This window comes from Sabethes cyaneus, chromosome 1 (genome assembly GCF_943734655.1).
Source record: "Sabethes cyaneus chromosome 1, idSabCyanKW18_F2, whole genome shotgun sequence".
NCBI classification, from domain to species: domain Eukaryota; kingdom Metazoa; phylum Arthropoda; class Insecta; order Diptera; family Culicidae; genus Sabethes; species Sabethes cyaneus.
In genome coordinates this window covers 7,255,590-7,268,264 of record NC_071353.1, presented here as the reverse complement: position 1 = coordinate 7,268,264, position 12,675 = coordinate 7,255,590, and the positions used below count along the sequence as shown (strand labels likewise).

The 12,675-nt window shown below is 41.0% G+C and overlaps 1 protein-coding gene across 1 annotated transcript in view; it reads right to left on the bottom strand.

Moving 5' to 3' along the window:
* The window catches only part of LOC128736333 (collagen alpha chain CG42342), a 114,902-nt gene extending 102,924 nt beyond the window's left edge, over positions 1-11,978 (bottom strand). Inside the window, exon 1 of the mRNA XM_053830813.1 lies at positions 11,889-11,978. Coding sequence (XP_053686788.1) covers positions 11,889-11,978 — 90 coding nt within the window. The remainder of the gene's footprint in view (positions 1-11,888) is intronic.
* Positions 11,979-12,675: the final 697 nt, after the last annotated feature.

The window sequence follows — 12,675 nt, the reverse complement described above, 5'->3', positions numbered from 1 at the left end:
TTGACCTAGAAATTTTACATACATTTTCACTATTGAGCATATAAAAGATTGTTATAAATGTTACTACAGTAATACCTCGAAATAAAACGACTCTATTTTTGTTTTCGTTACGTTATATCAAAGCAAAAACGAAATTTATTTCTATTCGAACGAAATTCATTGCAAATGAAAGGGGAGCCTTTCAACCCGTTAAGTTTCAAATTTCATGGTGAGGCCAATGTTATTTGAAAGGAATTGCGAAGAAGCGAAGTAAAGATTTTGTTAATTGAAATTTGAAAATCTAAATAACGAAATTGTATCATAACTTACAAAATTTAATAAAATACCATTTGGACAAAAAGCAAAGCCTCATTGTTCCGCGCTTTTGGCTGGGAGGTTTGAGTAAGCGACCAAACAGTGACAGAGTATTTGGCCAAAATCGATATTTTTATGCGGAAGCGTCAGTCGAGGGTCGAGGCCGGCCATGTCTGAGCAGTAGGCGATCACCCAGAAGGAGCGGTTGTACTGCCGGTAGTGGTGGAAGCATAACTGTCCCATGTTACATGTTGTCATTTTCGACATTTTGTTGTCTAACGGTATAATCCGATTTGTGTTTTTAAAATCAGAATCGAAAACATGTGGTTTGTACTAGAAAAAAATCGAAAAAAAAATTTTAAAACAGTTTGTCCCACTGAAAAAATAGATGCGTATTTGTCTCACTACATATATTATTTCATATAAAATTTTTTCAAGTTGTATACAAAATTGATCGAAGTTTTTCAATATTTTCTCCAAGAGGGACAAATAATAACATCGAAACTAAACAATTTTGGAAAAACTAGTTTTTCTACTCTGAGTGCGATTAGCTTATTTTCGTGTTTTGTAACATGGGACAGACATGCTTCCAGCGGCTGTTTAGGTGCTGAGTAAAAACATCTTAAAACATCTTACTGGAGAGGTGATCATAATCAGATCTACTTGACGCTAGACGACAACGTCTGGCAAAGAACTGGGTACTTTACGACGTCCACCAGTGAGGTAAGCGATGACGTCAAATATTTCTCCCACGGCTGTACTCCATTAGGCATACGGACGTTAGGCATAATGGACGCTGGATATAAATGCATCATGCATAATGGACGATGGGCATGATAAGCGGAAGGCATAATGGACGTTAGGCAATCTGCCATTAATATGTAAGAGGTCCAATCAACTCAGTTTAAAAAAGCATTGCATATAGGGTGAGCCGGATTACCTACGAAAGGGTCGAAACAAACCGTTCGCCTTTAGCACAAGGTCACGCAAGGAGTTATCAGGCGGGCTTTATCCGGACTCGCGCAGCTACGGACCAGATTTTTACCATCGGACAGACCTTGCAGAAATGTCGGAAGTATAACGTGCCCACGCGTCACATCTTTATTGATTTCAAAGCAGCATACGAAACAATCGATCGAGACCATCTATGGCAGATAATACACGAATACGGTTTTTCAAATAAACTGAATGATCAGAGCTACATGAGATCGAGTGATGTGTTTCGTATGCATCTCGACTATCGAGTACAACTTGGTTTTTCAAATAAACTGAATGATCAGAGCTACATGAGATCGAGTGATGTGTTTCGTATGCATCTCGACTATCGAGTCCCTTCGAGACACAGCCAGGGTTGACACAAGGTGACGGCTTATTCTGCAATTGGTGCGTCGAAAACCAAATACATGAAAGGAAGAGGCTCAAAGAAAACAAACACGTACCTCCCACGGACGGTAACCATTAACGGCTATGAACTAGAAGTGGTAGATGAGTTCGTGTATTGGGCTTGCTGGTGACCACGGAAAACAACATCAGTAACGAGATCCAACGGCACAACCAAGCAGGAAATCGGGCCTACTGTACCTTTCGCAAAACAACCCTTATTAGACCGACAGCTCTTTATGGATTTGAAGCCGTGACGCTACTCAGGGATGACATTCGTGCCCTTGCCGTGTTCGAGCGAAGGTACTGCGAACGAGATTTGGCAGAGCGCATACTGAAAGCAAAGAGTGGCGGAGGCGTATAAATCACGAGCTACAGGCACGCACTGTTTGAAGAAATTCCCATCGTACATTTGGCGAAAGTCGGTAGACTACGGTGGGTCGGACACGTCGTAAGGATGCCGGACGACAGTGTGACGAAAACAACAACCCCACCGGCCCTAGGAACAGGAGTGCCAATGTTAGGTTAAGCATAAGCATAAGCATAGGATACCGCCCGTGTGCTGCTACTCCGTTATTGACCAGGACCAATGAAAATTGCAAAATGATGGCTGGAAAAAGCATACTTGGGATAGCACGCTATTTTTCATTGTACAACCTTATCAGGTCCCTGCATGCTGATCAATACCGACGCCGGCCACGTCCGAATGCGGGTCCTGGTGGGATGGAAAGGAATGTTAGTCCAATACTTGTTGCTACTAAAGACCAGGGAATCCTCTGCATCTTCACAAGTATTTCGGGAAAGGAATTGTTGTTAGTAGATGGGCGGAGCTAGATGGATAATGTAAGTATGTAAGCATCAGTCATATGAGACTAACCTGGATATTCGAAAATTTTCTTGTAAAATCAGTAACTACAAAAATTAGGATATAAAAAATACCTCTTTAACAAATTTAATACAATACCAATGGTGCTTATATACAACCATAATTTAATTTATATCGAAAAATACTATGCACATGCGAGATTTACGGCTCAAAAACCACGTAACAACTTGAACTTATCCGCGATCAGGGAAATCAAGGATAATGAAACGAGCCAATATAGTCCCTAAGTTGATAAGCATTTCCTCTTACCAACGCTAATATGCAGAGATATAGCGCCCTACACGCTTAGGAGTGCCAATGTTAGGTTATGCCATTAAGCCAAATGAATTTATATTGAATAAGCGACCCCAGTGCTCATTGCATTGTGATGGAGCAATAATTGGCTCAAGTGCATATCAGTAGGAAAGCGAAGTTTTGTAAATTACGCCAAACACCCATTATGCCTATCATCCATTATGCCTAATGTTCGTATACCTATCATCCGTCTTCCACATCAAATTCCCGAAAAAGGTTCTTCTGTGGTTAACGATCGGCAAGAACGAAATGTCCAAGCCGTCCAAGTATACTTTCCTTCGGGGTTTGGCACCGACGGTGAACGAGAAAATATTCAGTACGAAGTGTCAAACGGAAGTTGCCGCCATCATCAAAAAGTATCAAGTATCACGTGAAGGAAAATGTAGTCTTGTGGCCGGGCCGGATCTCGGTACATTATGCTTAGAGAAATTGAAGAAAACCCGGCTGAATATAAACGTTGTATCGAAGAATCATCAACTAGAAACCATATTTAATGGTTTGGTTGAGTAGTCTGAATATCATATTTACATATCATAAACACACAAATTGGTAATCAACATGATTTTTGGGACTTCTCCAAATGGCAACTAAGAAGCGTCAAACATGGCTCTAGCCATCCTAAGTCCCTACTTAGCGCCTCTACGTGGCCATACCCGGTAATGCTCGAGAATGAGTAGCTAAGCTAGGAGATGCCGATGTCGAGGTAAGTGAATCCAAAAGATATGAAAACCTTAAAATTTTGTTCTAAATTTACTTATATTTATTTATATATTTTACCTCACGTCTAAATAGATGTCGTCTGCTTTGGTAATAACATACCAAATGGGCTGAAAGTCCGAAAGTAATAGTAAAATTCATATGACTCTAGTGTTACTTTCTGGCGGGGTTTACTGACGGGAAAATCAAGCCGGGATGCGCTGCAAGTACGCAGTCATTCTTCATGGGGTTTTGGATTATCAGTAGGGCTCAGAACAACGCTAAACGCAATTTGTTTTTAAGTCTCGCCAATTGATATTTTTTAGTTGGATTGATACATATCCATCCATCCAGTTTCATGATGGAACGCATGACATAAACAAGTGCTCTAAAATGTGAAGCAATTGAATAAAACCATTTAAAGTATTGGTTGATACTCATTCGAAGCTGATTCATTATGATCTAGATAAAACAGGATATAAATTTTACGAATGCTGTGTTTGGTCCACTGTCTGCTTTTCACTTGTCTTGTCAGCTACGGCAAACCGAGGTGCAAGACAGTTAAATTCCCCCCAAAGCCATTAACACTACTTCCAATGCACATTTCGAACATAGTTGCAATTAGGACTGGCACACTTTGCAAGGAAAACTTTTAGCTCAGCAATATAACGATGACAAATAGATGTGACGGCATATCTCCGAAGGGAAAATCGCCCCCAGACTCACACCCGTCTGTCACTCTCACACTGTCACTCCCACCCTGTAGCCCCGCTAGAAACACTCTTCTGATTTTCATCATTTATGGGGGTGCATATTTGCATCGGATGCAGCATCGATGAAAATTGTGCTCTTGTCAAACACACACGCGAGTTTCCACACTATCGCCGTTTTTCCGTGCTTCCGCTTTCCGTCAGGTTGGGAAACGAAATATTCAATTGTCAAACTCTCGTACGTCCTTCGCGGAAATTTGCTGCACCACTTGGCGGGAATCGCGGCTAACAGTGAAAACAGTAGGATCCCGTTTATTACTGCGAAATGTTTGCCTTTTCCGACCAAGTGTCGCAGCATTGACATTGTGTCACATCGTTGGAAAGTGAAACTTTTATCCTTCTGGGATTTCCGCAGCTTTGCAGGCATCAGAACAAACGGTACGAAATGCATCGTGCAAGGGGTGCACAAAAAACTTAACTAGGGTCACTAGGCATACATACACTTTCACCTATCATCTGCTGTGCGTCGTCGTCTGGATTGGACGACGGCCAGTGGAGAAAAATACCAAATGCTTCACTTTAAGCCAGGCGTTTGATTGGAATTGAGATTGATAGCCAACGGAGTCATCCATTTCGGATTCCTGGCGACGGAACTCCACTGCACTCTGCTAGAGAGTCGAGTATCTACCCCAGAGGGTGGTCAACTGATTGGGAGCAGCAGACACGGCTTCGAACATCATCGGTTTGGTGGAGCCGCCGGATGGTTCAACGCTAGACACTGCACTGGTTTACGACCCGGACCGAACATATCCATTAATAATCTTTTTTCTCCTACTCCTGATCACAGCAAAAAAAAAACACGAGAGGCCAGTTGTTCGTTTATGGCCGCAAGTTAGACAGCAAATTTCAGAATTCATTGCACTTTGACGATAATTTACGGTTATGCATTTTTCTTGTTTGGTCAGGGGAGGGTAGCTATTTTCTTCTCAGTGCAAACACTGACTGGATCGACACATTTGGGCATCGTAAATTTTGCCTGCGGTAGGAAAATTCAGCGTTCGTGTTTGAGTTTTAATGTACAAAAAGTTTTAAAGCGAACGTTCTATCGTCGTATCAACGGCTGCAGCAGCCGTGGCCAACTGTAAAAATATTTACCTTGGCTGTAGTGGTAGTAAAACGCCACCCATTAGAGTGAAAATGAGGGGAGAGGACACCAAAGTGATTGCTGGTAACTTTAATTTGACCTAAAATTAAACCCCGCTTACAGTAGTGGATGGCTCGTACGCCTCGAGCGGAACGTTTTCTGAATACGAAATCAACATAAATTCCAACCGGGAATCACACTGAATCATTTATCAAAGTTTTCCTACGGCACCCGGTCGGATCAAAGAACGTAAACCCGACTGGAAGCGATTCGGCAAACAATTTCGTGCACTCGGTTCCCAATTTATCCAACAAATACACCATTTGTAATCCAAATTTATGATCATGCCTTTGGCTGGACCCACAAACTGCAAAGGCATGGAAGTGGAAACATTGTTTACCAGAAAGCGGCAAATTAACATACCATTTTAATGCGTAAATCCCTCCTCATCCTGTCGTTATTTCGTTATTCTCTTTTTTTTCTCTCAATTCTGTCACAAGTGACAAGTGCAGGATGACAGACGGAGGCTACCACTTGAAAGCGATAAATTCATCTTTGAACCAGACACGACAGCTCCATTAAGCTAGTAGAGCGGGTGTTTGCTTGTTTGCTTGCGACACACTGCCCTCAACCGATCAAGTGGAATACATAAACGAAAATATTAATTTATAACCGATGACATTCGAGTGTCACCCATGTCAGGGCAATCCATCCGCAGATCCGGCGGCGCTCGTGTACAGATCAGTCAAACATGTACAGAAATACCTAGTAGAGAACGCGACTGGATGACGACGGAATCCGTCGGCAGAAGACGCACAAGAGTGGATACATGGATGGGGACATCTTTAAACAATTTATTTTAAATCCAGCCCGGATTAACGTGTGAAAGGAAGCGTGTTATTTGGGTGTCGCAGTTGGTTAGTGGGTGAAGTAGGCGACAGAAATATCTTGTTTGGGTTTCCACTTTTTGGTTGATTACCGGCGGAAAGAACACTGAATAATAGTCGAACCAATTTACTTTTCAGTTATGGAAGCCCTTATTTCTCACGTCAATAATCAATCGGTATCAAAGTTGAAAAAACATTTTCGCATCGTATTGCTGATATTCTATAAAATGTTTTAGGAAATTACGCGATTTTCGATATTTGCGCGGTTTTGCTTCACGCGTAACGTATCCTTCGTGTAAAAAATAACTTGAATGTACTCTAGCAATATCTATACATATAAAACTTGAGCCATCCACCATCCCTTCATCTCTGTCCACTAAGGAAAGGTTGGTCGGGCCAACCTTATTCGGACCTCCCCCTTGCAGTGACGCTTCTCCATTTTTCTTAGATTTTCAAAAAAAATCATTTTTCATTGCATGTCACTGCAAGGGGGATTGATCAATCCGTACAAGACTTTGGGAAATTGAATGTGGAGTCGGAATAAGTAATTATACCAAATTTGGTTGAAATCAGAGGTGGTCGATTACAACGGATATGATCACTTGAGAGGGAATGACCCCTATATAACCTTGAGCATTAAATTTTGTAAAAAAAATCAGAGGGGTTGTGTACAAGACACAACCGCATATATAGGTGACGCAGGACTACGTAAGTCTCTTTGCAGTGATAGTAGCATGTATTCATGCTTTTAATCATTCGATTCTTCATGTATACATGCTATATGCAACATATATACATGCTACATGCGTTGTATGTAACATTTATCAAACTAGTAACATTGCATACGTTCAATTCTCAAAAGATTGTACATTTGAAAACAATTTAACAAAATCAAGAACACAAACTATTGCTTTCCTGCTACCTAACTGAAATTAAAGATTGTTTTTATTACCCATGGTTCCCCACGTTGAAGGGATTTTACCAATTCAATCCTATTTTATCAACAGCACATCTTTTCACTGCACTTCTAATGGAACGGCAAGCATGCGCATTCATACAGAGTCGTATTATAACCGAACACTACAGCTGTAGTACATTTTTCCAACACAGATATCAAATTCGCCGAGGTTTAATCGTCTCGCAGTAAATAATTTGCGATCTCTTGGGACAATGAACTTATGTCATTTTTTCTGGCACACTTCCCTAACACAGACATCAAATTGGACTAGGTTTAATCGCGTTCGTAAGAAATTTGTTGGTACGAGGGGGCTTTGTCACTCTTTCTGGCATACTTCCCAAGCAAGGACATCAAAATGGTCTAGGTTTAACCGCGGTGTGAAGAAATCTTGTTGAAATGAGGAAACTTTGTCGCTTGTTTTGGCTTACTTCCCAAGCACAGATATCAAATTGGTATAGGTTTAGATCATCGTAAAGAATCTTCCGACCAATCACAAAGCGAGAATTCTGGTAAAACATAGGTTCATTATTTTAAATTTTTCAATAGTTCAACATCAAGAATCCATACTTTTCTTCATTTGGGTCAATTCTTAGAAGATTTTCCGATCGATTGGTGTAAGAACATTGAAAATCGATCGGAAAACCGCTGAGCTATTAGCGCTCAAAACCTTTCATTTTTCGTGACGCTCGCATTTTTCGATTTTTTGGAATGACACCCTATCTCAAAACTTGCCGTAAGACGTAGTCCTACGTGAAAAAAACCCACGATAGAACATTTAAAGACCTTCTCTAAATTAATTGTTTTGATCAATACTAACATCATGTGAAGAAAAATGTGAGGTGCATGAAAGTTAAATAATTGCCTTCGGACATTGCGTGGACTCCCTTTTGTCAACCTCTCAGTGCTGATTCCCTTATGTCAAAGAACATGTGTGCTAGTTTGATAAAGAACCGTCCTTGCGTTTGGGAGTTATAGCCTGCCCCCCTTTGGTAGGAACCTCCCTACCTGTATTTATAACCCCCACCCCCCTTTCCCAACATTTTCCAACCCTCCAGTTCAGATTTCCATATATTAAGGAACATTCCAAGTAAAAATTTGAGTTTCATGGTACTCTTATAACGGCATTTATGACCAATTTTGGTCACGAAAACCATCATGATAGTGTACTAAAACCTTCAATGTTACTTGGGATGTGTGCCAAGTTTGGTAAAGAACGGTCAAGGCGTTCTGGAGTTATGGTGGAACTTACAAACATACGAGCAAGCACGATACGATTTGATTCCTTCCCGGAGTCAAATTCTCCTCACGGTACTATGAGGACTATGAGGATTCCTCTTGATGGTCTTCAAAATCTTACCGCGCAGTTTCCGGTCGACAGTTCCACACCGATGATTAGCTTGAGGTTTCAGAATCGTCGTCAATGGTTCCTTATACCGTTTGATAACGCGCCATACGGTATTTCTGGGCAATTTCAGCTGTTTAGCTAGCCTAGATGTAGACCACAATGCATTGCACAATTTTTTCCCTTCTTTCGGCTTCCATGTTGTTTGTTTCCAAAATACGGTCGTTTTGCGGAATGTCAAAAATACATAGATGAAGCTAACAAAATTTCCGACAAGTGCGCGCCAAGAACTTCCAAATTCGTCCACCAAGAGCGCCATAATATGAGCAAAACTTTGTTCCAATTCTCAATGAAGCAAGCTTTAGATTAGACATGAAATCGGACATCTATTCTATTCGTCTTCGCGTTCAGTCGGCTGCGGGTTTATTCGGCCTTGCGTCCCGTTATGGATTGCAGCGATGCATTCAATATCAACCACATCTGTAATAATTTTTCTATTTCCAGCATAATTCCATCAATTTCATTGGCTTAAAATTTAAAAAATTAAATATAAGTCATCTGCAAAAAGCTGATTATGGAACCAACCAGGCTATAAATGGCACGTAAGGCGATTTGGAAATTAAGTCTACAAATTTATGTTTCAAAGCGCTACAAACAGCTAGCTTGTTATCTGTTTTGCATCAGGCAATGCTTGTGCCTTCGAATTGTCGTTGGTTACGTTGGGATTCGGATTTTAATTGGTACCACAACGACGCAGTTGCGTGCACGGAATCTCCCATCAAAAGGCAAAACTTACAACAGCGAAAACAAAAAAAAAATCTCACCATGACACTCTACCCGTCACCCGTCACTGACTGTTGTATGTTTTAATCCTGAATAATAAAACCACACACTGCCCGTGGCATGGTTTTGAATTGAAAACTCTCATAACTAGCGTGACCCTACGATCAATGATCGTCGTCGGTTGGCTCGCGGCACTGCTTGCCGCGAGATGATAGCCATAAGTTACGAAGTTTTTTTGTGGAAGTATCAACACCCCAAGTCCCCTGTCCCGCCCGCATACATGTGTCTTCCCCTGGTTCATGGCTCGGGAACCATATCGAATCGAGTCCGGAGTCGGAGCACGTCACCCAATCGGCGGCTTTACGTATACGTAAAGTGGCCACACAAAAACGGAATAAATTGCGCGCGTTGACAGCGGAAAACTAACTGGAAACTGGATCGAGCAGAAAATATGGTCACGCAGGGTTCCCGCGAATAAAGGCCGGGCGGGTTTCTAGCAATTTTCCACACACAAACACACGTGTTGTGGTGGATGACGGAAAGAACGGCACCACATTCGAGTATTCTCGTTCGGAATTTTGGAGTCGATAAATTATCTATTCATTAGCAATACATATGTCGTTTGACAAAATGTCGACAAAGCAGGCTTGTCGATTTGGAAACTAGATAAATTGATTTATGCTTTTTTTGTTGTACTGCGGGAGGCAACGCTTTGCGATGCAATATTTATTGACAGTCAGATTTCATTGGATAAATGGGTAGTAAAGCGCTTAAATTTATCACCAAAACTGAACTCATTACCAGGGAACTATCAGATGAGGTTTGGTCCAAAATCAGCTGCCCTAGCAGCAGCAGCATCAGCGACAAGAACAGCAATAGCAGACGCTAGTGGCACAATGTGGTTTGTTTTGAAATCATTCACTCTAATAATAAACAAACGATCGGTTGTTTTGACTTTACCCGACGTGCGAGCAGCGGGGTGCGTTTAGTAACGTTACTTCTCCCCTGCGCTTACAATTATTGCCGTGCTGCGAGTTCTAGGTTTGGAATTTCTCGTAAATATGCAAGTTCAGCCGATTGGGAGCAGGGAACTGGATTAAATTTTAGTGTTCAATATTTACTCAAAGTTGAAGATTTATGTAGGGCAATCACTTCTACACTGCGGTGTTACTGTTTTTATTTTCTCTAGTCCGGGTCCAGTGTTTGTTGGTTGTAAAATAATATAGCCAGTCCAGTCAGTCGACCGTTTGGAAACTGTGAAAGATGAATGAACGTGGGTCGGCGGTTTGGAGTCGATAATCGTCTTAAAACAGTTTGATTTGAACTCAACGGGGTGCAGAGCGAACAAATGTGGGTTAATCTCATCGGCGTGGTATTTGACGGTAAATACACCCGGTGGTTGTTTCCCAAAGCAAAGGTGCGAACGGATTGAAACTGGTTTCGGTTACGAAACATTTGGGAAGCCCATTCAGGTGGTACTTCAGAAGGAACAATGCAACGCGTCAACCGATTCAGAAGCAAAAATAATTAAATCATTAGCATTAGCGCATATGAGATTGTGCACATTGTAGAATGATATATAAATGCATTATATACCTGGCTACGTCCTAACAACCGTAGGGGAAGTATATAGTACATAAGGGCAAAATGGAACAATCTCACCAGCAATCCTTAGAATGAAATATAATTGCATCACTTGAGATTCTATCAGTGCATCTAATATCCAATTAATTTAATTTTTTCTTCTGATATCCATGTGTGTTATTTAAACTTGATACGGCCAACGTTTTCATTGATAGGAGAAGCTTGATGAGCTAAAACGAAACAAGTAATTAAAATCACATATTAAGCTTACCTGCTACCAAGGCCTTGTGGCTCTACCGTCTGCCCAAGCAACCACATCTAAGACTCGATCCGAAGAACTAAACACTCAATTCAACGCACCCACTTTACTTCATTCTAAGTTTTTGGGATACATTTTGGAAATTCGTTTTTATTTTGTTTAAAAAAACTCTAACAATCATAACATCCTTAGTTCTATTCGTCTCAATTGATTGCCATCACTTACCCGCTGTTCGGTGTATTCCGGAAGAAGCGCGAATAATTAAATAATCATCTGAAATTCCAATTACAATCGCCAAAATTGTATCTGAATATGTTCATTCAACACCTGGAAAACGACGAAAAAGCAGGAAAACATAGGTAGGAACCGTCAATAAAGCTTAAAATTTGTAAATGTGTCCAGATGCTTTTCGCAATCGGATTTCAAATGATTAATTTATTCTAACACACACGAACGTCAGAAAAGTAATCCTCCAACCGCAAAACAACGGTTATGATGTAAAATGTATGAAAAGAAACCGAACACCGATTTTAATTCTTCCGTTTTGAGTTCCGGCAGGAGGGCAGTAGGGAGCAGAAACAGAACAGCAATTACTTATAGTCAAATACGTTGAATCAATGGATAAAACAATAAATCCCTATTATTATCGAAAAGAGTAACATGAATCTTACCATTGAACCACGGTCTCCCTTGGATCCCTTCAGACCCTGCTCGTTCGAAATGATGGATTCCCCGCGGATGTCGCCAAGAGTGCGGGCCATGCGGATGCGATGCGGAACGGTTGCAGAAATGTTTACGTGCGGGGGTGGAATGCGGGAGTGCGTGCAGTAAACGTGCCGTTTCGTTCCACACGTAGTAGCGTAGGTAGGTACGGATAGGTGAGAAAAGAAATGGAAGAATAAAGAAATGCAATGACGAATGATGAATTAAAATGGTATAATCCTTGAGGTGATACGATTTTTTGATTGGTTGGCTTTGTTTCGCGCATAAACGTGGGGGCTGAAATGGGTGGGTTACTCGGGTTGCCAATGAATACGGAACACGACGGTCATTAAAATATGCCCATAAGCTGTTCGGCGTTGATGCATTATGTCCGATTTACGCCGGCAGGCGTTGTTTTCGTTTTACAAAAAGTGAAATTAAATAATTAAATTCGAAAAAAATAGTGTAAAAATATTGAATTGAAAATGCACACATTAAACAAAGCATTCAGTACAGAAAGGAGGTGGTGTCGTTAAAATGATTTCGTTTTATCATCCGGACAAAGCAACTACATGAATAGATTAATTATGTGCTTGAATATGTTTTACACCAACTGAAATAACAGTCGATATGAATGATTTTATCGACACACAAGGACGGTAAAATGTGCTTGCCACGTTTGTATTAATGAACGAAAACAATTGTTGCCAGCCGAGGTGGATGCTGGGTCTGGGTGTCAAAATAATATTAAATCGA